Source organism: Xiphias gladius, chromosome 11 (genome assembly GCF_016859285.1).
Source record: "Xiphias gladius isolate SHS-SW01 ecotype Sanya breed wild chromosome 11, ASM1685928v1, whole genome shotgun sequence".
Lineage (NCBI taxonomy): Eukaryota > Metazoa > Chordata > Actinopteri > Istiophoriformes > Xiphiidae > Xiphias > Xiphias gladius.
In genome coordinates, this window is record NC_053410.1 from 20,793,501 (window position 1) to 20,814,540 (window position 21,040).

General features: G+C 41.7%; 1 protein-coding gene across 3 annotated transcripts; it reads right to left on the reverse strand.

Moving 5' to 3' along the window:
* Window positions 1–127: 127 nt before the first annotated feature.
* ret (ret proto-oncogene receptor tyrosine kinase) lies at window positions 128–20,664 on the reverse strand. 3 transcript variants are annotated; one of them, XM_040139892.1, is made up of 20 exons: window positions 20,382–20,664; window positions 10,133–10,375; window positions 9,575–9,868; window positions 8,902–9,140; window positions 8,584–8,779; window positions 8,300–8,499; window positions 6,867–7,149; window positions 6,414–6,545; window positions 5,993–6,103; window positions 5,770–5,883; window positions 5,406–5,650; window positions 5,161–5,308; window positions 4,935–5,042; window positions 4,638–4,852; window positions 4,172–4,294; window positions 4,010–4,080; window positions 3,232–3,369; window positions 2,984–3,083; window positions 2,159–2,306; window positions 128–1,279 (listed from the first exon to the last, which is right to left on the reverse strand). In XM_040139892.1, exons 1-20 carry the CDS (start codon window positions 20,446–20,448, stop codon window positions 1,122–1,124), a joined length of 3,333 nt encoding a protein of 1,110 aa, XP_039995826.1. In that variant the 5' UTR covers window positions 20,449–20,664; the 3' UTR covers window positions 128–1,121. The 3 variants fall into 3 exon arrangements, with proteins under 3 accessions (XP_039995826.1, XP_039995828.1, XP_039995827.1); XM_040139894.1 differs by lacking the exon at window positions 20,382–20,664 and adding an exon at window positions 11,874–12,018; XM_040139893.1 differs by having other exon boundaries at window positions 1,172–2,306.
* Between the last annotated feature and the right edge of the window lie 376 nt (window positions 20,665–21,040).

A 21,040-nucleotide genomic window follows, 5' to 3' on the forward strand; every position in this document is an offset into this window, starting at 1 on the left:
ATGAAATGGCTTCTGTACACAAATGCTTGCCAGGCCACTACTGCAAATGTTTAATAATGATTTAGAAATAAACATTTCTCCAAACTAGACTGTATAATGAACAAATCATGTCTGGAGGTGAACAGAGGCTAACCATTATATTGTGAAGTCAGGAAAATAATAATTCATGTGAACCACCACACATAAGTTGCATTGTGTTGATTGTGCATAAAACAATCAGCATTTAAGGAACCACATGCAGAGGCTTACTATCTATTTTCGGAGATTAGAGGTGAACAGACCCAATGCACATTTTTAATGTTTATTATTAATTGGAACATAATCAAATAATAACAACATAACAACGATAACACTCATTAGTTTTTACACAATCATACTTTTTCCACAAAGATTGCCATTACAATGAATCAAAAAGTGAACTGTAGTCTGACACGGGACATGGTTACAATCTACATTAAGTCTCATGTCCTTACACTGGAGTAGCACTCACTACTTGATATTTTTCATGTTAAAAAAAACAAAAAAACCCAACAGAAGCAAGAAAACCGTTCACTGAACATGTCTGTGTTACTTTTCTTTGGCAACAACAGTTTTGAAACGTCTTGAAGGAGAAACACAAAATGGGTCTTTGACATTTTGAGGAATACACAATCCTCCTACAGTAGAAACTTTACATTTTCAGAACAAGTTCAGCATTTTGCTTTTTGTCCTCTCCATCCCAGCTGTCTACAACAGGTGATGGTAAAGACGTCCCCTTTAATTCCTGGGCTGGGACAAGATCTTCACAGTCGCACATTAATAATTGGAGGCTATTGTAGAAACGGCACAGGCACTTAAAAGACATTGACACTGACATACAATCTGGTACAATACTCATGCAGTGATACAACTTGGCCAACATGAGCCATGAGGTAATAATTAACATACTGAAGAGCAGAATGAAGCATGGTCCATGTTGATCCAGCCAGTTTTTGCAGCAAAAAGACCTCAGTTTTAAACCTTGAATACCCATGCAACAGAAATAAAAGGGAACCAACTTTAGCATCAGATTGTATATGTACAGTCTTATAGAAATATATACATCTACCAATTAGTCATCTTTCTACAGTGTCGGTTTGTCTTTAGCTATCAAGCTTGTCCATAGCTTTTGCGGGTGAAGGCAAAGCCATCCAGTTTGCATAAACACTATCATTGGCATATCTTGTAAAGACTGGATTAGTGGCATCATGTCTGTTGAGCGGTACCGGGCTCTTCTCAGGCCAGTTCGGGTATGACATGCCTAAAAACGAGAACATATCATTTTTCTGCACTCAGTGAAAGATAAACAGCGTGCAGACAGTAAGGCTCTCAAATCAAACTCCACAGTGCCCGTCTCCAAAATGAGTCCTTATTTGACTCTCAGAGGTGTAAAGTTAGGAAAGATAATACAAATGATTATTTATTAGCACTTTTATAACGTATCAAGGCTATAATGTTTCTCATGTCCCTGTATTTGACCTATGGCTGCCTTCCTGTAACTGCTCAGGAATGCAGATGGACAGCAAGCGACAAGTTCATCGTGTTCTTTACTTTTAGTCACTTGAGAGTTGCGTTCAAAAGCCTTACTGTTTCTCTGTTCAGCATTGAGGAATCATTATAGATTGATAGCTAATATACATTAGAAAGTCAGGAAATTTAGGACAATCTGGAAATCAAACCACGGTGAGTGATTGATTCAGTGAGGACCTGTTTCAAATGTTACACACTGTTTCTTCTAATGCAAACAAATAATCAAATGGTGACAATGGAATGTGATGAATTGAAAACGTGAACTATGTACAAATAAAATGCAGATGAAGCATGACTATGAGCAGTGCCATTATAAATTATAATGAAGGGTATACTCAATATTTACAAATGTAGCATTTTTGGTCAGTATTCATGTACATCAGAAGCAGGTCCAAATAAAACAAAAACGTCGAGACACAAGATCTTTTTTCACTGAGCCTCTCATTTACGATGAAACGGGAGATATCTCAGCATTAATCAGCAAAAGGCATGCCTAGATCACAGTCACACACACTTGACTATGGAAAAGCCAATCACAACTTTGCCTAAAAAGAGAGCTTGTGTTGTGTGTCCTGTTTCTAAAATCTAGTAAATGCATGGGAGATTCTACCATAGAGCTTGTTTTCAATCCATGTGGAGGGGAGGGTTCGAGGGAGAGGGGCGTTATTACAGTCCACTAGTGGTGTGTCCTCTTCAGAGAGGGCGTCGTCGTACAGCAGGGCGTCGGCTGGCGTGGACGCCGCAAGGTCCAGGTAATCCTGACAAGAGCAGATGAGGATGTGATTAGGCTGATTAAGGGGGAGAGGAGTCACTGCACGCAAAGGCTGAGTGTGTTCATGTTAAGGGTCAGACACATGCCTTGACTGCTAGATCAGAGACACTTGTTCAAAAACTGTCTTTATCACATCCAGTGACTTGCCTGCGACCTCTTTTTGACAACAGTGAAGAACTAGCCCGCTGTATTCTGGGATGTCTGCATTCCCTTCTCTTTAAACGCTCTATATTTAGCCTCACTCCAAAAGCAGGAGCCTGACTGGAATGCTCTATGATTACGCTGCCCAGGGCCACATTTTAGGATTGCTCCTCAAACACTAATTATGGTATCTTAAGCATTCGGGACGAGTGACAGATCATTCAGTGGGGAGGCAGGCACAGCATGTGTCCATGTGCATGTGACTCTAAACAGCAAGCCAGCAGTACATGATGCCCAGCAGATATGATATACTGCTCATTCTGGGCTAGATGCAAATTGAAAAGGAGTGGAAGGCTAAAAGCTGTAACTTCTGACCGTAAGTTCCCAATGACGCATCACTGAAGGTTTGTCAAATTTGTGCCAGGAATGCATGGACAGAGGCAAATCAATAGCCTCCCCTCACTATTTCCTATGGAAGATTCTCAAGAACTTATCATAATATGTTGTGTAGCTTCACCATACCCGACTTTTCACCATCATCTTTTCCAGTTCTTTGCTGATGTCTGAGAATGTCGGCCTCTTGTCTGGTTCTTGTTTCCAGCATCGAAGCATGAGGTTATACCTGTGGAGGAAGAAGTTTCACAGGGGTTGAAATAAGTATCATTTAATCCTCCCAACAGACTCGTTTTCCACGACTGACTGTCTGAATGTGCTGGAGGGGCGTTACTGCACTTGGCAGAAATGAGGAGATGCTGTAGAGTGGAGCTCACATTTCCTCCGAGCAGTTCTCCGGTCTCTCCATCCTGTAGCCGGTCTTTAGGAGGTTAAAGAGGCGTTCAGGAGCAATACCTGGGTATGGATTTCCTCCCAGTGTCACTATTTCCCACAGCAGCACACCAAAGGACCAGCTTGGAAGAGAACACAAGAATATAAGAATATTTAATATTTAAAACTGTGTGTCTGCTTAAAGGAATAGATCGAAATTTTGGGAAATACCCTTGTTCACTTTCTTGCCGAGAGTTGGATGAGAAGATTGACTTTAAAACCTGTCTGTTAAATATGAAGCTACAGCCAGGAGCCAGTTAGCTTAGCTTCCCATAATTCTGGAGAGATGAGGAAACCGCAGGCCTGGCTCTGTCCGAAGGTAAGAAAATCCATCGGGGGCACCTCTGAAGCTCATTAAATAACATAACATCTATTTTGTTCAATCCATACACAAACCAAAGTGTAAAAAGGAGACATTGTGCTTTTACAAGGGGTTATCTGGTGAAATATTTCTACCCGTTTTTACAATTCTCTTTCAACAAAGGAGATGTAATGTATTAATTACTGAGCTTTAGAGGTGCTGGTAAACAGATTCTGTTACCTAAGAACAGAGCCAGGCCAGGCGCCCCCCCTTATTTCCAGCCTTTATGTGAAGCTAAAGGCTCAGCTAATCATCTTCATATTTACTTTGCAGACATGACACTGGTATCGATCGTCTCATCCGCCCTTCACATTGAAGCGATATTTCCCAAAATGATGAACTTAAATGATGATGATACTCACACATCACTTTGTGTTGTGTAAATGTGATCAAACAAGGACTCTATTGCCATCCATTTAACAGGTATACGACCCTGGAAAACAGAGAGAAACCTTGTTATTTCTTATTTAAAAGATTATTGTGAATAAAACAAAAATTGGTAATTTTCTGTCTCTTTTCTTTACCTTGCTCCTCTTAACATACGAGTCCTCTTCATACACATCTCTGGAAAGGCCAAAGTCTGAGATCTTCATCTTCCTCCCTTCAGCTACGAGGACGTTTCGTGCTGCTAGGTCCCTGTGAACAAGCTGTAGGACACAAATGCACATTTTGACTTCATTCATTCCCTGCCTCCCACTGACAGTTCGATTCCTTTCAATGCTTTCATTTAAACAGATATTTCACCTTCACTCACTACTTACACCTAAATTGACATTTGAGCTTCATTCAGCCCTTACACTTAAACTAAAACTTGAGCTTCTTCCATTTGAACCGCTATTTCAGCTTCTTTGGGTATTTGTATTTAGACTGCAACCAAATCATTATCAATATTTATTATTCCAAAAGTTAAACCTGTAAAATTCGAGCAGCGAGCACACATGCCGTACATTTTCTTCCGAAAATTTTGCCTTTTTCTAGTTTGTCAGGTACCTTCATTTCAGCCAGGTACTGCATGCCCCTGGAGATCTGCCATGCAAAGGAGATCAGGTCGCCCATGGTGAGCGCCCTGTCGTCTGGGTTCTCCAGGTAGCTGGAGTTTCGGTTGGCGTCCCTGCCCATGTAGCTCGGGCCAACTTTCCGACTCTCGCGCAGGAAGTTGCGGAGCGACCCATACTTGGCATACTCCACAATCAGATACAATGGACCTATTCAGAGAAATGCAGCACTTAGACTCCATGTGCAACACACATGCCCTGAGAGAGGGTGGCAGAGGGAGTGGGGTCTTACCGTCCTGGCTGCATGCTCCATACATTTTTATGACATGTGGATGGTTGACTTGCTTCAGTAAAGTGAATTCTGACAGCAGGTCACGCAGCTCACTGTGCGAGGCGTTTTCTGTAATGGAGGAAAAGCGGGGACTTTAATGACGAAACCATTCATCTCTTCAGACACTCACTCCTCGTATATCACCATTACTTCCAGGCTTGTCTGGTCTTTGCCTGGCTTGTCTTACCTTTAAGCATTTTCACAGCCACAGTGGTGTAACCTGCTTTTCCTTTCAGCCTGAAAGCTGTTGCCTTCACAACTTTCCCAAACTCTCCTTCTCCTAAAGTCTTGCCAAGTACAAGGTTTTTACGAGGAAACTCCCACTTTGGATCCTCCTGTTGAAACAACATGACATTTCTGACTTCTCAAATGATCCAACACACAACACAGAGGGGGAAAAAAGTATGTCGCAGGTTGAAAGAAACAGCTTACAGGTATTTTAAAGGTGTCTGTCTCGATGGATTCCTGCGAGCCCCGGCGTACATTGTTGGCAGGGAAGCTGATGGGGTAGGCCTGGGCTGGCCGACGGAAAGTCATCTCTGCAGAGGCAATCGGAGGCTTGGGTGAGTTCTTGTGGTACCGGTGGATGAAGTATGAGGACAGGAGGATGGAGACGACGAAGGAGAGCAGAAGAGATGTGGCGATGATGGTCTTACACATGTCGTCACATATCGCCTCTGCAGGAGAGGGTGGTGCACAAAAGTGTCATTTTTCAAGAAAGCAGCTATCAATTACTGGTTCATTCTCGAAATGACATGAGATTACCGACATTTTTTCATGATTTATGACAACTCACCCTCAACATCTTCCTTCTCACAGAAGCACCTCTCAGAGTAGCAGTAGCAGGTTCCATAGCCAGCCTTAATCCCATTCCCCAAGCCTTGTTCATGACCTCCGATAACAGGCTCCTCTTCAAAGACAAATGTAAATTGTCAAAATGGTCTTATTCATAGATTTACGTGTAGTACAAAATGTGCTTTTCATCTTTGAGTATTTGGAGGAAAAAACACGTTTCATACTTGTACAGTCTTGCGGGCATATTGACATATCTTTGCTTTCCACTGCATCACAAAAACTATCTGGGCATGTCCGCAGGTCAGGGGAGCAGGTCGAGTAATTCTCAGATATACCTGAAATATGAAAAGGGTAAGTGGGAAAACAGATGACACCAGGTGACAAACAACAAGCACATGACTGACAACTAAACCACATATATTTCATTGTCAAAAACACGAATTCTGGAGTTTGGTTCGCTTGTCTTGATGTTAGCCTGAAATTAAGTCCTTGAGGGTGAAAAATGTAGCTGTTTAAACAACGATACACTTACTCCAAGGTCTCATAATTAATATGGACATGATTCAGCGATGTTAAAATCCTATATGATTACAAAAAAAACAGCTTTTACTTGTCGATGGTGAGTGCTAACGAAATAAAATGTACCTCTTTCTGTGCCTTGCCTCCATTGGCATTTCCCTGTTGTCGCCCCGAGGCCTCGGACAGACTCGCAGTCTCCTCGCTGTCTGTTCTCTGCACAGGACAGGAACTGCTGGGTCCCCTGGCTGGCCTTATTCGCTATGTACAACAGAGCCAATAAACACACATAACCAAACCTTTAAAAGGCATGTGGGAGAAAAGAATCTGCATGTGTGCCTACGGCCGTGTTGAATTAGTTAGGAAGTGAAACACAAGCTGTCTCCTAAATAACAGCAAGCGGTAATGTATACTGAGAAAACTGCACTAAATAATGTAAGGTCTTTTGCCTCTAAACATGAGCATGCTGTGCGCTGTTTACTAATGTAGATTTAAGATTAGCACAGATTAGATCATGATATGAAGACTCTATTTTTAAAACCTTGTGAAATTTTAAGTGGACCCTGGCTGTTATAGTCTCACCTTCGCCATCTAGTAGGATGTGGATCTGCGTGCTGGCCTCCTGCTGTGTGTTCTTCTCCTGAGCTACAACGACGTACTGCAGGTCCTGGCACCTGGGCCTGCGCAAAGCCTCCGAGTCGTTCACATAGAGCAGTCCCCACATCTTGTCGGGAGCTTGGGTGATGCTTATGGCTGTATAGCAGGACTGCAAGTCAGCAGACACGTTCCTATCCGGCACCTCGAGCCGGTATGTGAGGCTGAAGCCATCAAACTGCTGGCAGTTTTCCACACAGACTCTGCCAACCTGAGTAAATGGAACAAGAGATTGAAAGGTGAACATGAGCCTAAGAAGGTCATTTAAGTGGAAAGGCTCCAAGCAGGTGTCAGTCTCAGTATATTTAAGAGTGAGTCAGCACAAGGTCACATTTTTAAGCTGTTTAAATGGCTTTAGTTTCTATACAGTGAGTAGAGTTAACACGCTAACATTTCAGAGTTAAATCTTATCCTCTTAAAATTACCGCAGCATTAAAACTTTGAGGCATTTTGCACATCTGGCCACTTCGGTGACATCAAGGCAGGCCCTGGACTGTAATCACACCCTTAGAAATTTTTACCCTCTGTTGCCTTTGCTTGCCAGTGAGGGAGGTACTGCGTTGTACTAAAATACCTTAAACTGCATTCATTTTATTTATTAAATTGTCGGGAAACAATGTTGTAAAGTTGAGTCATTTTCCCGTGCTGTCTTTGCTCGATCAGCTAGCTAATGCTGCTCCCAGCCCTAGACACATGATGTTGGCCATGGGACGACTTTGCCCCGTATAACAATTCCACAAACACATTTTTTTCCTTTTACCATACAAGATCGGGGAGGAAATCCCCTGTAAAAGGGTTTATCTCCTTTTATACCAAAATTTATGTCAGTAAAACTATCAGAATCCTAGAACAACACATTAGCGGGCAAGAGGGCGGAATAAGACACCCAGATGTGAATTATTGTGTAGAATGTCACTTTAATGAATTCTCAATGAATTCTCTCTAAATGTCTCTGCTCTACATTTTTTGGGTATTTAAAACTACTGACCTCCCTCGAGGGGGAGATATTGATAAAAGCTTTTTTGGATCCATGCCTTCGACCATCTACAACGTAGGGTCCTTAATGAGGGAGAGACTACATGCTCTGCGTGTATTCTGCATGTCTCACACTCTGATGGTCTGACGGGGAAGTTTGCAGATTTTTCAGCCTTCTGATACCAATCAGTTACAGTGACATCCCGTTAGGAAGGGACCCCATATCCAGTGTATTGAGGAAGAATAATTGCAACGGCCAGTGACACTTGTAATGCGCACATGGGGATGTGAATAAGGATTGACTTGAAAAAAGTCTACCCATTCTTTATGACAGCAGCAGACTAAATAGGGAGTTATGGATTTGGCTGGTAAGTAGTCATTAATACCTGTGCATAAACAGAGGCTCTGCGTGTCAGCGTGAACATCAGCGTGACATTTGGGAAGCGGATGTGGACTGGTAGTATGGTGATGTTGAAGTGCAGCAGCACTGTTCCCTCTAGACCAGAATAGGTTGTGTCGCTGACAAGGTAGTCCAGCTGCACTGTGCGATTTTCATTCACATACAGGTTCCTCTTCAGGACAAGTTCTAAAATCAAGGGAAAAACATGTATACATGTAAAATAGAGGTTCAAAAAAACAGATGCATTTTAGTGCCTCCGGAAATACTTACGGTAGTCGTGGACAGTCTCTCGAATGCCTCCACGAGCCGCTTTCTTTTCACTGAAGGTGTCTTTTATGTCAAATGTTTTATTTATCCATGGGTCACTATTGAGCAAGGTCCCCACATACTTATTGTGACGCTGGTCGATTTTATAGATGGGGGTTAAATCCCTGTCAAAGACGAACAAGGTTCCAAAAGAGCCACCCTGGAAAAAAAAAAAGAACGAGGAAGTGTGTAATTGAATCCTAATGTGAAGAAGATAAAATTAGCCAACACAGTGTCTATAAAACAAATCACAACTGATCAGTGTTGTATTAGTCTCCTCACCTTTGTCCGATTGAAGCTGATAACAATATCTGCTGTGTCTGTTCCGTTCACATACGGTGCGTTGTCATCCTCATCGTTGACAAAAACGTCCAGTGAAGTTTCCACCTTGGTGATGACCGCCTCTGTTCGGACTGTGCAGACCAGCAGGAGCCTATAGCATTCACTCTCCTCGCGGTCCAAAGGGGCGGTCACCACCAGCTCTGTGGTGTTCTCATTTACAGCAAATGGTGCTGGGGTATCTGTAGACAAGAGGAAGAACAGAAACAATGGATGTCTCTACAGCCACCGTATGAATGGAATAAACTCAGTTAGAGATGGTATGGGCAGGATTTAAAGCAAGACGATAACTTCTGCTGAACAGCAGCCACCGTGACTACAATGACAGTAGTGGATTAATACAGCATTTAGCAGTAATGCTAAAACAGTGTAACAGTACCACAGGTGGAAAAGAGTCGTACAGTCAGCGAAGTGACTCAGTAATGTGTGTTATACAGCAAATTTTTACTTAAACTTTTATAACACTCGGTAACATTAGCCACCATAAGGCTCTGGTCACACCAAGTAAGGCTCTAGTGGCAAAACAACTCAATGTATTTAAATGAGCAGTGGTGCATTTTATGGCCTATGAATTCATCTTTCAAGTAATATAAAGTGTCTCTTTAATGTGTCTAACCTGATTCCACATTGTAAGAGATAGTGTAGTTGGGGCAGACATTGAGTCTGGTGAGACGTCGGAGTTGCCGTAGGGCCCCGGGGAACCTGTTCTCCATTATGTGAGGGTTGGAGGTGTCTCTGTGTGGGAAGCATAGTTCCTTCATGTCTGTCTGGGCGCACTGTGGCAATGTGGCGTTAACAAAGTCCAGGGTGATCCGAGTGTAGTTTCTGATGATGCAATGGGACCCCTTGGAGAAGTCAGGTAAAACGATGGCCTGCAGGAGCAACTTCTTCACAGACCAGGAATGTTGATCTGACGAGACACACAGCCCAAACAAAACCAAGAGGCATTTTAATCTCAGACAGTGCTCTTTTTGTTGACCGCACTCTTTTTTTTGCCTGTATGCAATTACATTATCATCCTGAGGAAAGAAACCTGAACACAGAGCCAAAGCATTTTTCGTAAAGTATGCAAAGAGCATAAATGTTAAGAAACTAATTTACTCTCATGTATACGGCCCACCTGGCACTGAAATAGTAATATACATTACCATGAAAATGCCTGTACCAAACTCACTTGGCAAGGTGAAGTCGCTCTCCTCCAGGGTTTTGTTCAGGGACAGTATTCCAGTGTTGATGTCCAGGTGGAACCAGGAGCCGTAGGCTGGACGTCGGAGAGAGTTCCAGCACAGATAGAAATGGGGCCGCTCAGAGTCACTGTCCAGCATGGCATGGACCTGGAGGATCGGTGTACCTGCCGGCTGGCCAACATATACCGTCTCAATGTACTCATTCTGAGGGAGGTACAGCCCTATCGCTCCTGCACAAAGAAGACACGAAATAACCAGATGTCTCAAAACAGGCAGCCAAGTGAATCACAGGGGAATTCAGTTGTTTCCCTTTAAGGAAAACACTGTGACAACTGAAAAATAAGGACTGACATTATTGCCGAGACCCTGTCCTCTTACAGAGCAGGATAACAACAGTTATCAGACATCTCTGTCTGGATATTTAATTGTGACAACAATACCCGCTGGCATGCTGTCTGGGCACTGAATGGAAATCTACAAATACATGGGACGTGACATGTTCAGTTTTTTTTCTCCTCTGATACGTCTTTCAACTCTCCTGTTGGCGGATATTGAAGGGAGGGTTCAAATGACACTTATCTAGCTCTTTTAATGAATTTCTCATGTGGTCGATAACATGTGGTTTCCGATTCTCCTTCCATTCACCTTGAGAAGTTTAATTAGAGGGGATAACATGATATGGAGGATAAATGAATCATTACCTGCCAGAGGGGAGTGTGTGGTGTGTATACGCATTTGTGTGCACGTGTGTGTTTTGGGTAATCCATAAGGAGGCTGTAGCAGGCTTTGTGTTTTACAGGAAAATGGAGATGTGAGTGTTCCTCCTGTAATTATATCCCTGTTATGTTCTTCTTTGACGACAGTAGGCGACCATTTAGGGAACGCACTAATGTCATTAGCAGACAGCAAAACTAGATTTTCTATTTCTGTTGGTGCAGTTGAGGCTTTGTCTCTGGTTTCAGACACTGATTTAATTTTGTGGGGCTTGGATGACAGGAGGCTGAGCTGATGGATAAATGTGGCCGTCCTTCCTGAAGGATGGAGACGGAGATGCACTCAGGGAGGCTGCAGGCCTTTTAATAAAAGTGTTCCTGGGACAAAAACAAACGGCAGACCACTTGTTTGGTGGGAGTCAGTTTCGTGACTGCTATCATTTAAGGGATGACTTCCCTTTTCCTAAATCTATCACAACCATATAAGTCTTCAGTTTATGTTTCTAGCACAGTTAGATGTAAAGATCTGCCAGGTGCCACCCAAAGTGGTTTTGTTATGGTGCTGCCGTCAAAAATAAGGATCACAAGGATTTTTTTTTTTTCAAGTTTTGGTCAAATCAAAAAAGGAAACAACATAATAATATATTTTTAACAATATGCTGGAAAAGACAACATAGAGGCAAATGACTGGTTGGCGAAGCTTTAAAAAAAAAAAAGAGTGAAAATAAAAATATAACATAAGAATTTACATTCTCTCCTAAAATCAGGCACTGCAATAGCTCGTTCATCAGTTTTAGGTTTCTTTAACTATTATTTCGGAGAAACTTTAGACTTTTTGATGAATCTGAAAATTCATCTAAGAAAATATAAATTATTTGCAGCGATGGATACGGTATTTACCCACATTTAAAATTTAGTTATGTAAAATCAAGTAATTAAAATTAAAATGGCCATGTTTGTTTCTACCCGAGTTGCTTAGTACATTATATCATTCAAAGTAAATTTATGATGTTACCGAGCAGGAGATCACGGGCATTTCCGTAGGTAATTTTCAGAATATTTTGCCATCAGAGCATGAAGTAAAGATGACATAAAGCTTCCTCTCAAGTTAAACGAAATGTGCAGGGGGTGGTTTCAATATTAAATCTACTGACAGTCTGGCTTGGAGTACTGAGTGTACTGATCTTGTAGCCACACTTAGGGGAGAGACTAAGACTAGTATTTATTCAGTGACGCATGCCTGATGTTGTTTGATACATTTGTACTTTGAAACATTGTACGTCTTCCAATTTTACAAAGTGGTACAATGCTGTGAGTCCATGGCAGGCAGAAACAAAATGGTTCAACATGGAATGATGGCCTTACTATAGCAGTATAACATGGTACGATACCTGTTAAATGTTATATAAACACTTTAAATGTGACTCTCAGCAACACATGAATGCTACAATAATGATTTATTGGAGTTACAAGAGCAAAATAACACAGAATGTGATGTGAGAAAATATGGGAAGTGAAACACAGTATACATGCAACATCAGTGTAGGTCTCCATCTGTATACCTAAAATGGCCATTAGAGGGAGCCATTGTCATTTGACACAGACCCGAACCTGATGGAGTGGAAAACTGCTACTTAATCTTATCGTTGTACTGTAGCAGACGAATGTCTCTCCTAATTTCATAAGATGCTAAAGATCCCAGTTTCATTTGTATTTTCAACAAGGTAGAAAAATACCACGTTCTACAGCCCTTTATCAGATAAATAAAGAAAATTAATCTACAGAAATCTAACACATGGTACAGTCATGAATCAAAGAGAGCAGATGACAGCAGCTCTACAAATAAAACTAGAGGGTCCAATGTGTTAACCAGTGGGAGCCGCACGTATTTATGAATGCTGGCCTTGGCTCTGAGCCATGGTGGCTGGACCCTATGCGACACAATTCGTTTATATCATTCAAAATTCAATTTCTTTCCAGGACTGAAGCCAACAGAAAGCAAGCAGTTTATATCAAAACTAATTAATTGAATGGATCAAGCAGGCCTCTCTTAGTAAATGGCATCTTTTGTCTGTGAAACCATGATGACGATTTTCCAAAGCTTGCCTCATTACCCTTCCCAAATGATGCACAAGAATGACAGAAAGTAATGAAATTTCACCTCTTAACGCCATGCATGGATAATGATTTTTAAAATAAAAGCTGGCGCTCATCTCAGTGATGTGTCTTGGGGACACTGAAAAATGTTCCTTTCAGACTTTGAGATATAGAACGACATCAGGCTGTTTTTGGATTAGCCTTGACGTCCCACAACTTAAAGAGTGTAAACATTACCACCATAAGCAGACTTTTTAGAACCTTCAAACACCTATAAAACTAATGCTCAGCTGCAGCATACAGTGTCAATTCTTCAAAAGCTAGAGTAAGTAATTTTGCAAACAAAGTCATTGTTTGAACAGGAGGACTCTTGTAGCGCCAGTGTTTACAATAGATATCATGTACTGCTGAGTGGATAGTGAAATTGGACTCGTACTAGGCTGAAAAACAACAGTGAAAAAACCTCTGCGCATGCTCCTCCCGGTTGTCTTTGATGATTGCAGTTTCCTTGAGTTATTTATGGCCTGTGTCCATTTTGTCTCATATTTTAACAGTGGAAGGACAAAAAGGACAAAAAGGGCTCATCACAAAATCTGAAACCACATGCTCAGTCAGCCACAGACCACAGTGTGTCTGGGACTGTCAGAGCCGATAAGGTGGAACGCCCTCTCCGTCGTCCCAGACAAAGACAGGAACTCAATTAGCTCAATGCGTGCTTCGGCTGATAGATTTACCAGCTATGAGCTCATGTGCTGGAGTAACCCACAAGCTTACTAATCTACCTCTGTGGAAGCCTCAGTGAATCAAAACATGGATCCTCACTGAGCATCCTCGTCAAGAGCATGGCAGATCAGGAGGAGTGACCCAGCCTGGCTGCTGTATGATGCACTCCCTCGCTAATCTTGTTCGTAGACTGGAGCTCCTGCGGCGAGAGCTCAGCCCCATGCCCTCTGATTCCCAAGGTCAAAGTGCGCTGCATCAGTCCCTGGTAACGACCCATTGGAAAGGCCGTGTATCTGGCAGAAGACCAATCAATAACCGCGCTAATCAACAGCGATGCTGATTGTTTTCCACTGATGAGACAGACAAGGAGAAAGGCCGATGGCTGCATGTGTACAATCATCTCTGATGCACGTAATATGGACCCACTTGTTTAGCTGCATGGCAAAAGAAATAATACATCTACAGTATAGGCTTCATTTCACAGCCAGCTCTACAATTTGCTCCATCAATATCCACATTTTCGAAAAATCCATCATCTATTACAAAGTAGCTGGAGCAAGCAGCATTAGGGAGCATGTCACCCAGTTATATTGGGGTGATATAAATACAATAAATATTATAATCACTTTGAAACCTTTTATGATTACTTTGCTTCCAAAGATGTAACAGTTATGGGAATGGTTCTCTTCAAGGATTCAATTAACTAAAAAGCTGCAACTTGGGCTATAATTCCACTTATGAAAGCTATTATTGATCATAATGTTTTGAAATCTCTCCCTCTTGGCATCCTGTGCCAGTGTGCATGATTGCTTCGTCATAGCATGCTGGATCCAGAACCCAGATTTAACATAGTCCTAATTGTGATGCTTTTAATCTCAAAACAATAAGTACTGAGGAAAGAAAGTCATTTCCTGTCATGATGGCAGAGTCATAAAACTTTTCATCGGAGTAATACGATATCTGATCTCAGTTTGGAGGGGGGCGGTCAGGCTCCAGGTAGATTACTCGGTTTACCGTGATGCATACCGTAACATAATAATCAATTACCCTAGAATGTAATCCATTTAGCCCTCAGAGAATACAAGAGCCGAGATCCAATGAACCATGTTCATCAGTCATCAAGAAATCTAATAGAACATCTCCTTAGGGGCTAGCTGCAAGTATAAATTCAGTTTAAGAATTCCTCTGGGGGTGACAGTTGCATCAAAAATTGAACACATGGTACATCATAGAGCTCCAGGCTGTGTTTGATGCAGCGGTTATTAGACTGTTTTGGTAAAACCTCTCTATCCTCGTCAGAGCGGACATGTACACAGTAGCATGCAAAGGCTGTCACTGCCTGTGGCAAAATAAAGTAAAGTCATTAATATTCGCATTCATAGTTCACTGTCACAGGTTTCATGACGGTTTCAGCTTACTAGATGACTGAGTTTGAGAAACAAGGGCTTTCTGACCAAAGCTCACTTTTTCAACTTCTTGATATTTGCTCCTACTAACAGCATCCAAATAAAGAACATATCTTTATGATCCTTACCAAGAGAAATAGACTCCTCACATCTTAATGAGATTAAAAACGAATCCATTGTGAGCATCTTTTGTGTCCACTCTGTGTGTCCAAGGAAAATGTAAGATCTAAATAAGACTGCGAGTCTACAGCCATGCTTGCGCCTCTGAGGCTGTACTTAGCTAATCTCAGCATGCTAGCATGCTCACAATGTCAATGTGATGTTGTGGAGTTTTGCGGGTATTTGGTCACAAACCAAGTACTGGACAAAAAAACATATTGACCTAATTATGGTGCTCGATAAAGGGATCATTGGAAGTCAGCGGGATTAATCTTCTGGGGACTGTGAATGTCTGTACAAAATTTCATGAAAACGCATTAAATAGTTGTTGAGGTACTTGATTCTGAAAAAAGTCAAAAACCAACAGAGCAAGTATCCCTGGAGCCACTAGCATGGCTAAAAGCAGGCATGCATAGGTATACCTTATACATACTGCATATTACATGTTATTGTCATTGTATGCAGAGGTTTGTTGTGCCAGTGAAATAAACACTTAAACAATTCTGATAAATGAAATACAAAATGTGTTAATTGTGGGGCTCTCCAGCTTGCACTTTAGTGATGCTACAGAAGACTACATGTAGCATTTTACCATCATTAAATCTTTACCACATTAATTCTGTGAAATTAAAAGGGAGATGGGTAGTGACTATTTGTACTACTAGTCTCTGACTGCTTGTTACACTGTGTGTCGCCACATCAGGTTTCGCAGTGGGTGATGGATTACATTATGGAAACAGAGGGAGGGGCGTTTCTTCATGGCAGAGAATGGAGAGAGAGAATGATTGTCCAGCAGCACAAATGCAAGTAAAACTGTCAGAGTTTCTGGCACTGGCAGGTGACGGAACGTGGTGGAAAAATAATTCCCAACATATTTAGCCACATCTGTAAAGTGAAGGATCAAGCACATGGACACAGAGTGATGCCAGGGTGGGGCTGGCAGTGGAAGGGCCATCAGAAACATTCTCTTTGTGATAGGAAGCAACAGGGTTCATGGGAAAATGAGGATTTAACTTTAAGAAAACTGTGGACGGGCAAATATTCTCCATAATGGTTTGGTTTGTTTAGAGTAATGGCAATGAATTTGCAAATTAGATTTGTATTATTAAAACTTGTATACTTACCACCTATAAAATACTACCATCACTCACATTCAGTTCTGCAGCGTCACACGGACCATGTGGAGTCAAATGAACTGGGCTTGTTCTTTGTTTCACTGATTGTTGCAAATGACGGGTCAATCGCAGCGTGCACCACTAGGTGACTGAAAAATAACTTGTCAAGACCCATGTGAAACGAGAGGACTAAACGCCCGAGGGCAAAATTTCAATCAACGTCTCCTTGTCCTTTCACCACAGCAAATTAGATTCTACCCATGCATGAGAGGGAAGCGTGACCCTGAACTGACTAGAGGATCAGAGAGAGAGCTTTGACAGGTAGGAGCAGCATCCATGCAACACCAGCAGCAGCAGCAGCAACAGTCCAGACATAGAGGTTGGGACTCTCAGCAAAGGCCGTATAATGAATTGGGCGGTGTCCATCTATCAGACATGACGCTTCAAAAAAACCCAATGGGATGATGCATTTTTGCCAACATTTTGGTGATTTAAAAATGCATGAGCTGGCAAAAAGAGGTAAAATTACAAAAGTCAGAATATCAATTCTGAACGGCTGAAACTGCTGCATCACTGCTCTGATTCTGATAAAACTTGGCAAGATGATGCTGATGATTTTACTGATTGTCCCACAAGGTATAAGCTACATTTGTGGCAGACAGCATGTTCACTGTTGCTCATTAAATTCTTTTGGATTTCCCTCTTAAAAAATGTGGAAAACTTATTTTTCCTTGGCAGATTTCTTAGCATTTGTAGCTTACTGGCCTTTTAGTTGCTGGGAGGGTTGGGATGAATGGAGGGAAACTAAGGCCAGATGGCTGTGGTTTTATATCACAAAATTTTATTTTAAATTAATAAGCTGGGGGAAAAAACCTTCCCTGTGTGCCATAAACAGGGAATCAGGTTTCTTTTTGGTAGTAACACCTTTGACAGTTTTTCTTCCTGAGACACAAAAAAAGCTCTGCTGTTTACACAATTTAATATAAAAGACAAACTCTCCTGCATACAACTTCAAGATGTTTTCCAATTACACTATAAGATACTTAGTGACAACGAGAGTGGAAAAATTGACAAGATTTATGATGCATCCATAGGCGACACAAGACAAAAGCTCTCCTAAATCATATAATGTAATAAGGAGCTAAATCAAATAGCAGCATGTTCAAATGAGATTTATTGGTCTGGTCCTTCTCAAAAGCAAAAGATGCTGATGAAAATCATCATTCTAATGCAACGAGAAGGAGGAGCAGCTAAAGAGGCTGCAAGCATGGCTTCCTCTGGGAGGGGGGGGGGGTCATCACCGAGGATTACCGCTTGGTTAAGGTTTCAAAGGTCAGAGGGCAAGGTAGGGTCAAAGATACAGTAGCAAGGTCACAGCAGAAGAAAAACCAATCAATACTTTTATGTGAAAACATCTGTGGCTCTTCTTGTGGAAGTGATGGATTACACAGAAGTGCCTGTTAAAAGGGTTTCTGTTAAATTCGATAAAGGCTTTCACCAGGTTTAGTCACAAAAGTTACTATTCAGTGCTTGTTCTGTAGGCATACATCAGTTCTTCATACTACACTAATCGTTAGCTAGTCTCCATTTAAATAAATCAAATGAATCAAAGGTCACTTCAGCAAGCGCTCCAAATGCACACCAAACGTCCATGTTCTTCTTGTTAACATTCAAATTGAAATCCTAACAAAGCCACGACTAACCATAAGACCTCTTGCCTTGGATTTTCTCCGAAATGACGACAAGAAGACATTTTTACGTCCATACTTCAACCAACTCCACAACATAAGCAAACAGGCATCCCAGCCCTCAATTCACTCTAATTTATGTCTTGAACTGCTTTACTTCCTCTTCTTAGCTCTACTCCTAAGTGCTGGGCGATGTGGCAGCCACATTTAAAAATGCTGATTACTCTTACAGTGAGCACTGATTTCCTTTGTTTCCTTTGTTTGATTACCTCAGCACGAAAACCTAAACTAATTAGTAACCTGTAACCTGTAACAGGGATGATGTGAATTACCAAACACTCACTATTGCAACTTGTTTGCTACAACCTAAACAAATAGTGTAACCGTTCCTTACATTCAAGCAAGTTCTAATTTGCACGTTTGTGTTCACATTGGAGGATATGTGACACAAAAAGTGCATCGAAACATCATTAAATTACTTAGAATATGAGCATGTGGACATCTGTACAATAATTTGCTAATTTCAACTCTTTTCAAGGAATGCAGAGTGGCAAATGGTTACACTGTCAATGATGTCAACAATCAGAACATCCTCCAAAAGTGAGACAAAATCCTCAGCCTGAACCTATACAACAAAATCCCCCTGATGTCTCATTTTGAGGCCAGGTATCGTCCGACCTGCAATCTGAACAGTGTGTGCACTTGTATAACAGGCGATATTTTCCTAAAGAAAACAAACAGCCAGTGTTTGCCCAGAGATAGGAGCAGCTGCTGCACACCTGCCTGCGGCTCGCTTCTTCTCCACTCTGAACAAGTCTAGGTCTTTTGTTGCAACAAAACGGGCAGGTGACAGGCACCGCATTTAATGTAGGGTGTAGATTTCAGCACCCATTTAATAACCATCTCGTCCTTGACATATGCAATCGTACTAGACCGGCTGTGTTCATCTATAAATACCAGGAGAAATGCCTGCTTCGCTGACAATACATGTAGAACCAACCAGAACTGACATGTAAATGTACGTAGGGTGTGTGATAGGAGCATCATACTGTATCTGTGATGTGAGTCCACATCTCTCAGCCTCTTTGTGCTGAGAACTCCACTGTCTGTCACAATGAAAAATGATCAGAGAACATGACACACAACTGTGGCACCTGAAAATTTTCATTAATCATTTCAACAACACTGCACGAAACTGCTCTCTTGGGCGATTACGTTTGAGCCTGTAGTTTACTGGTAAGCCCACTGTTGCAGACATGAAACAGCACTTGCCCATTCACGTGAAAGCGAACCCTTTTTTCACATCTCAATTCCACTTAAAGACTGTGATGGTAATCTTATTTTTAAACCCCACATCCCTGATGAAAGTACCGGTAGTAACCTCTGTTAAGACAAGTTTCAACTCCAAAAACAAATTCAGGAATTCCACACTATTGCCTATATTTGTCCAAGCATCACATTTGACATGCTTGCTGCACACTGAGATTCTCACACTCCTGAGCTATGAGAGACACTTTAAATATAGACTGCATGGGAGGACAGTGTTGGTACAGTTGGGCTGTGGGATTGTGAATGGGATTATAATATTATGATATATGGCTGTATTCATTTGACTCTAGGTCTCAATGTGCCATACCACGCATAACAGCCAGAAGCACAAGGCGAGTATCACTTTCTGCAGCGTAAAACAGTGCCGGCACTGTGTTTGTGCCATTTCAGACACTTGTTGGAAGACCCTTAAAATTCACTCAACTTCCAACATGTTGCAATTTAGCAAAGCAGTTTAGCTTTACACATGAGCAGCCAATTGGATGAGTATTTGCCAGTTGCCATCTAAAACTCAAGCTCCACTGGCTCTGTTTGCAGCAGCTCTCCGTATTTCTCTTTACCTTGTTGTTTTTTGTTTTTTTTTAACTGTCATAGTCAGTTTTGCAGAGAACCATGCATTTTGTAAATTTAAGGCGCATCCCAAACCAAACAGATATTAGTTTCTGCTGTGCCCATACCATAAGTAACAGCCTTTCTGACTGACAGGACGCCAACAGATGAAGAGGATTCTTAAAAGAAAAAAAAAAAATGAAGCTGTCAAATGAACAGGTAATGTCTCAAACAGAGATTAGAAACCACAGAGTCAAATGTTCTCTTTTGGGATATTTATACTAGGCTTTTTCCTTTTCTTTTCTTTTGTTTGCACAAATAACCCTATCTGTTTCAAGTAAGGCACTATAGATTTAGAAACATACTTCAGTGTAACATATATTTAAAATAGCTTTTAACTTCCTCTCGTGTGCTCCTCCAGCATGAGTCTAACCGTAAAGCTGATGATGAACCTTACCTTCCAGCAGCAGCAGCAGCAGCACCACAACCATGTTTCCCCGAGAGAAACCACAACTTAGCCCCATATTCGCGAACCATAAGTAAAAGTTTCTGAATGAAAAGGCGACTCAAAAAAAAAAAGTTCCTTTGGCACAAAAATTTCCAAAAAAGAAAGAAAAAAAAAAAAAAGAGTCAATCGGAGAAAATACACAGAGGCGCTGTATAAACCAGCGTGTGTCCCGTGTTCGCGGCTCCGTGCAGGCGCATGAAGTCCTCAGTGTCCCGTAGACGGGCTGCTGTGTGCGGCTCCAGTGGCGGCTGCTGGGCTGACTGGCTGCTCGGGGGGAGGAGGTTCAGTGCTCTACTACCCACTGGTCCGCCGCTTCCGCAGCAGCAGGCATCCACAGGAAATTTAAGGGCATCATTTAACAGCGGGTCGGTCATCTCATTAACACTCTGCGGGGGGAAATTATTAACAATTAGCATTAAATGTGTAGAGGCTCATTTTAAAGGTACAGGCACTGTTTTTTTTTTTTAAAGGATATCTGCTGTGGTCATTTTAATCACTGCTTCATTTTACAGTCCTGTAATCATTTATGTATGAGTTTTATTTTGAAATAGTCACGAATCCACATCTAACCCTATTCAGTAGCGTCAGTGACATTGATTTATTTCGTT

Coding starts and splice junctions, on each gene's coding strand:
- ret (XM_040139892.1), bottom strand. CDS start 20,448: ATGGGGCTAAGTTGTGGTTTCTCTCGGGGAAACATGGTTGTGGTGCTG. Junction 3,084..3,231: donor GAGAACTGCTCGGAGGAAAT/GTGAGCTCCACT, acceptor CTTCCTCCACAG/GTATAACCTCATGCTTCGAT. Junction 1,280..2,158: donor GATTGAAAACAAGCTCTATG/GTAGAATCTCCC, acceptor TCTCGTTTTTAG/GCATGTCATACCCGAACTGG.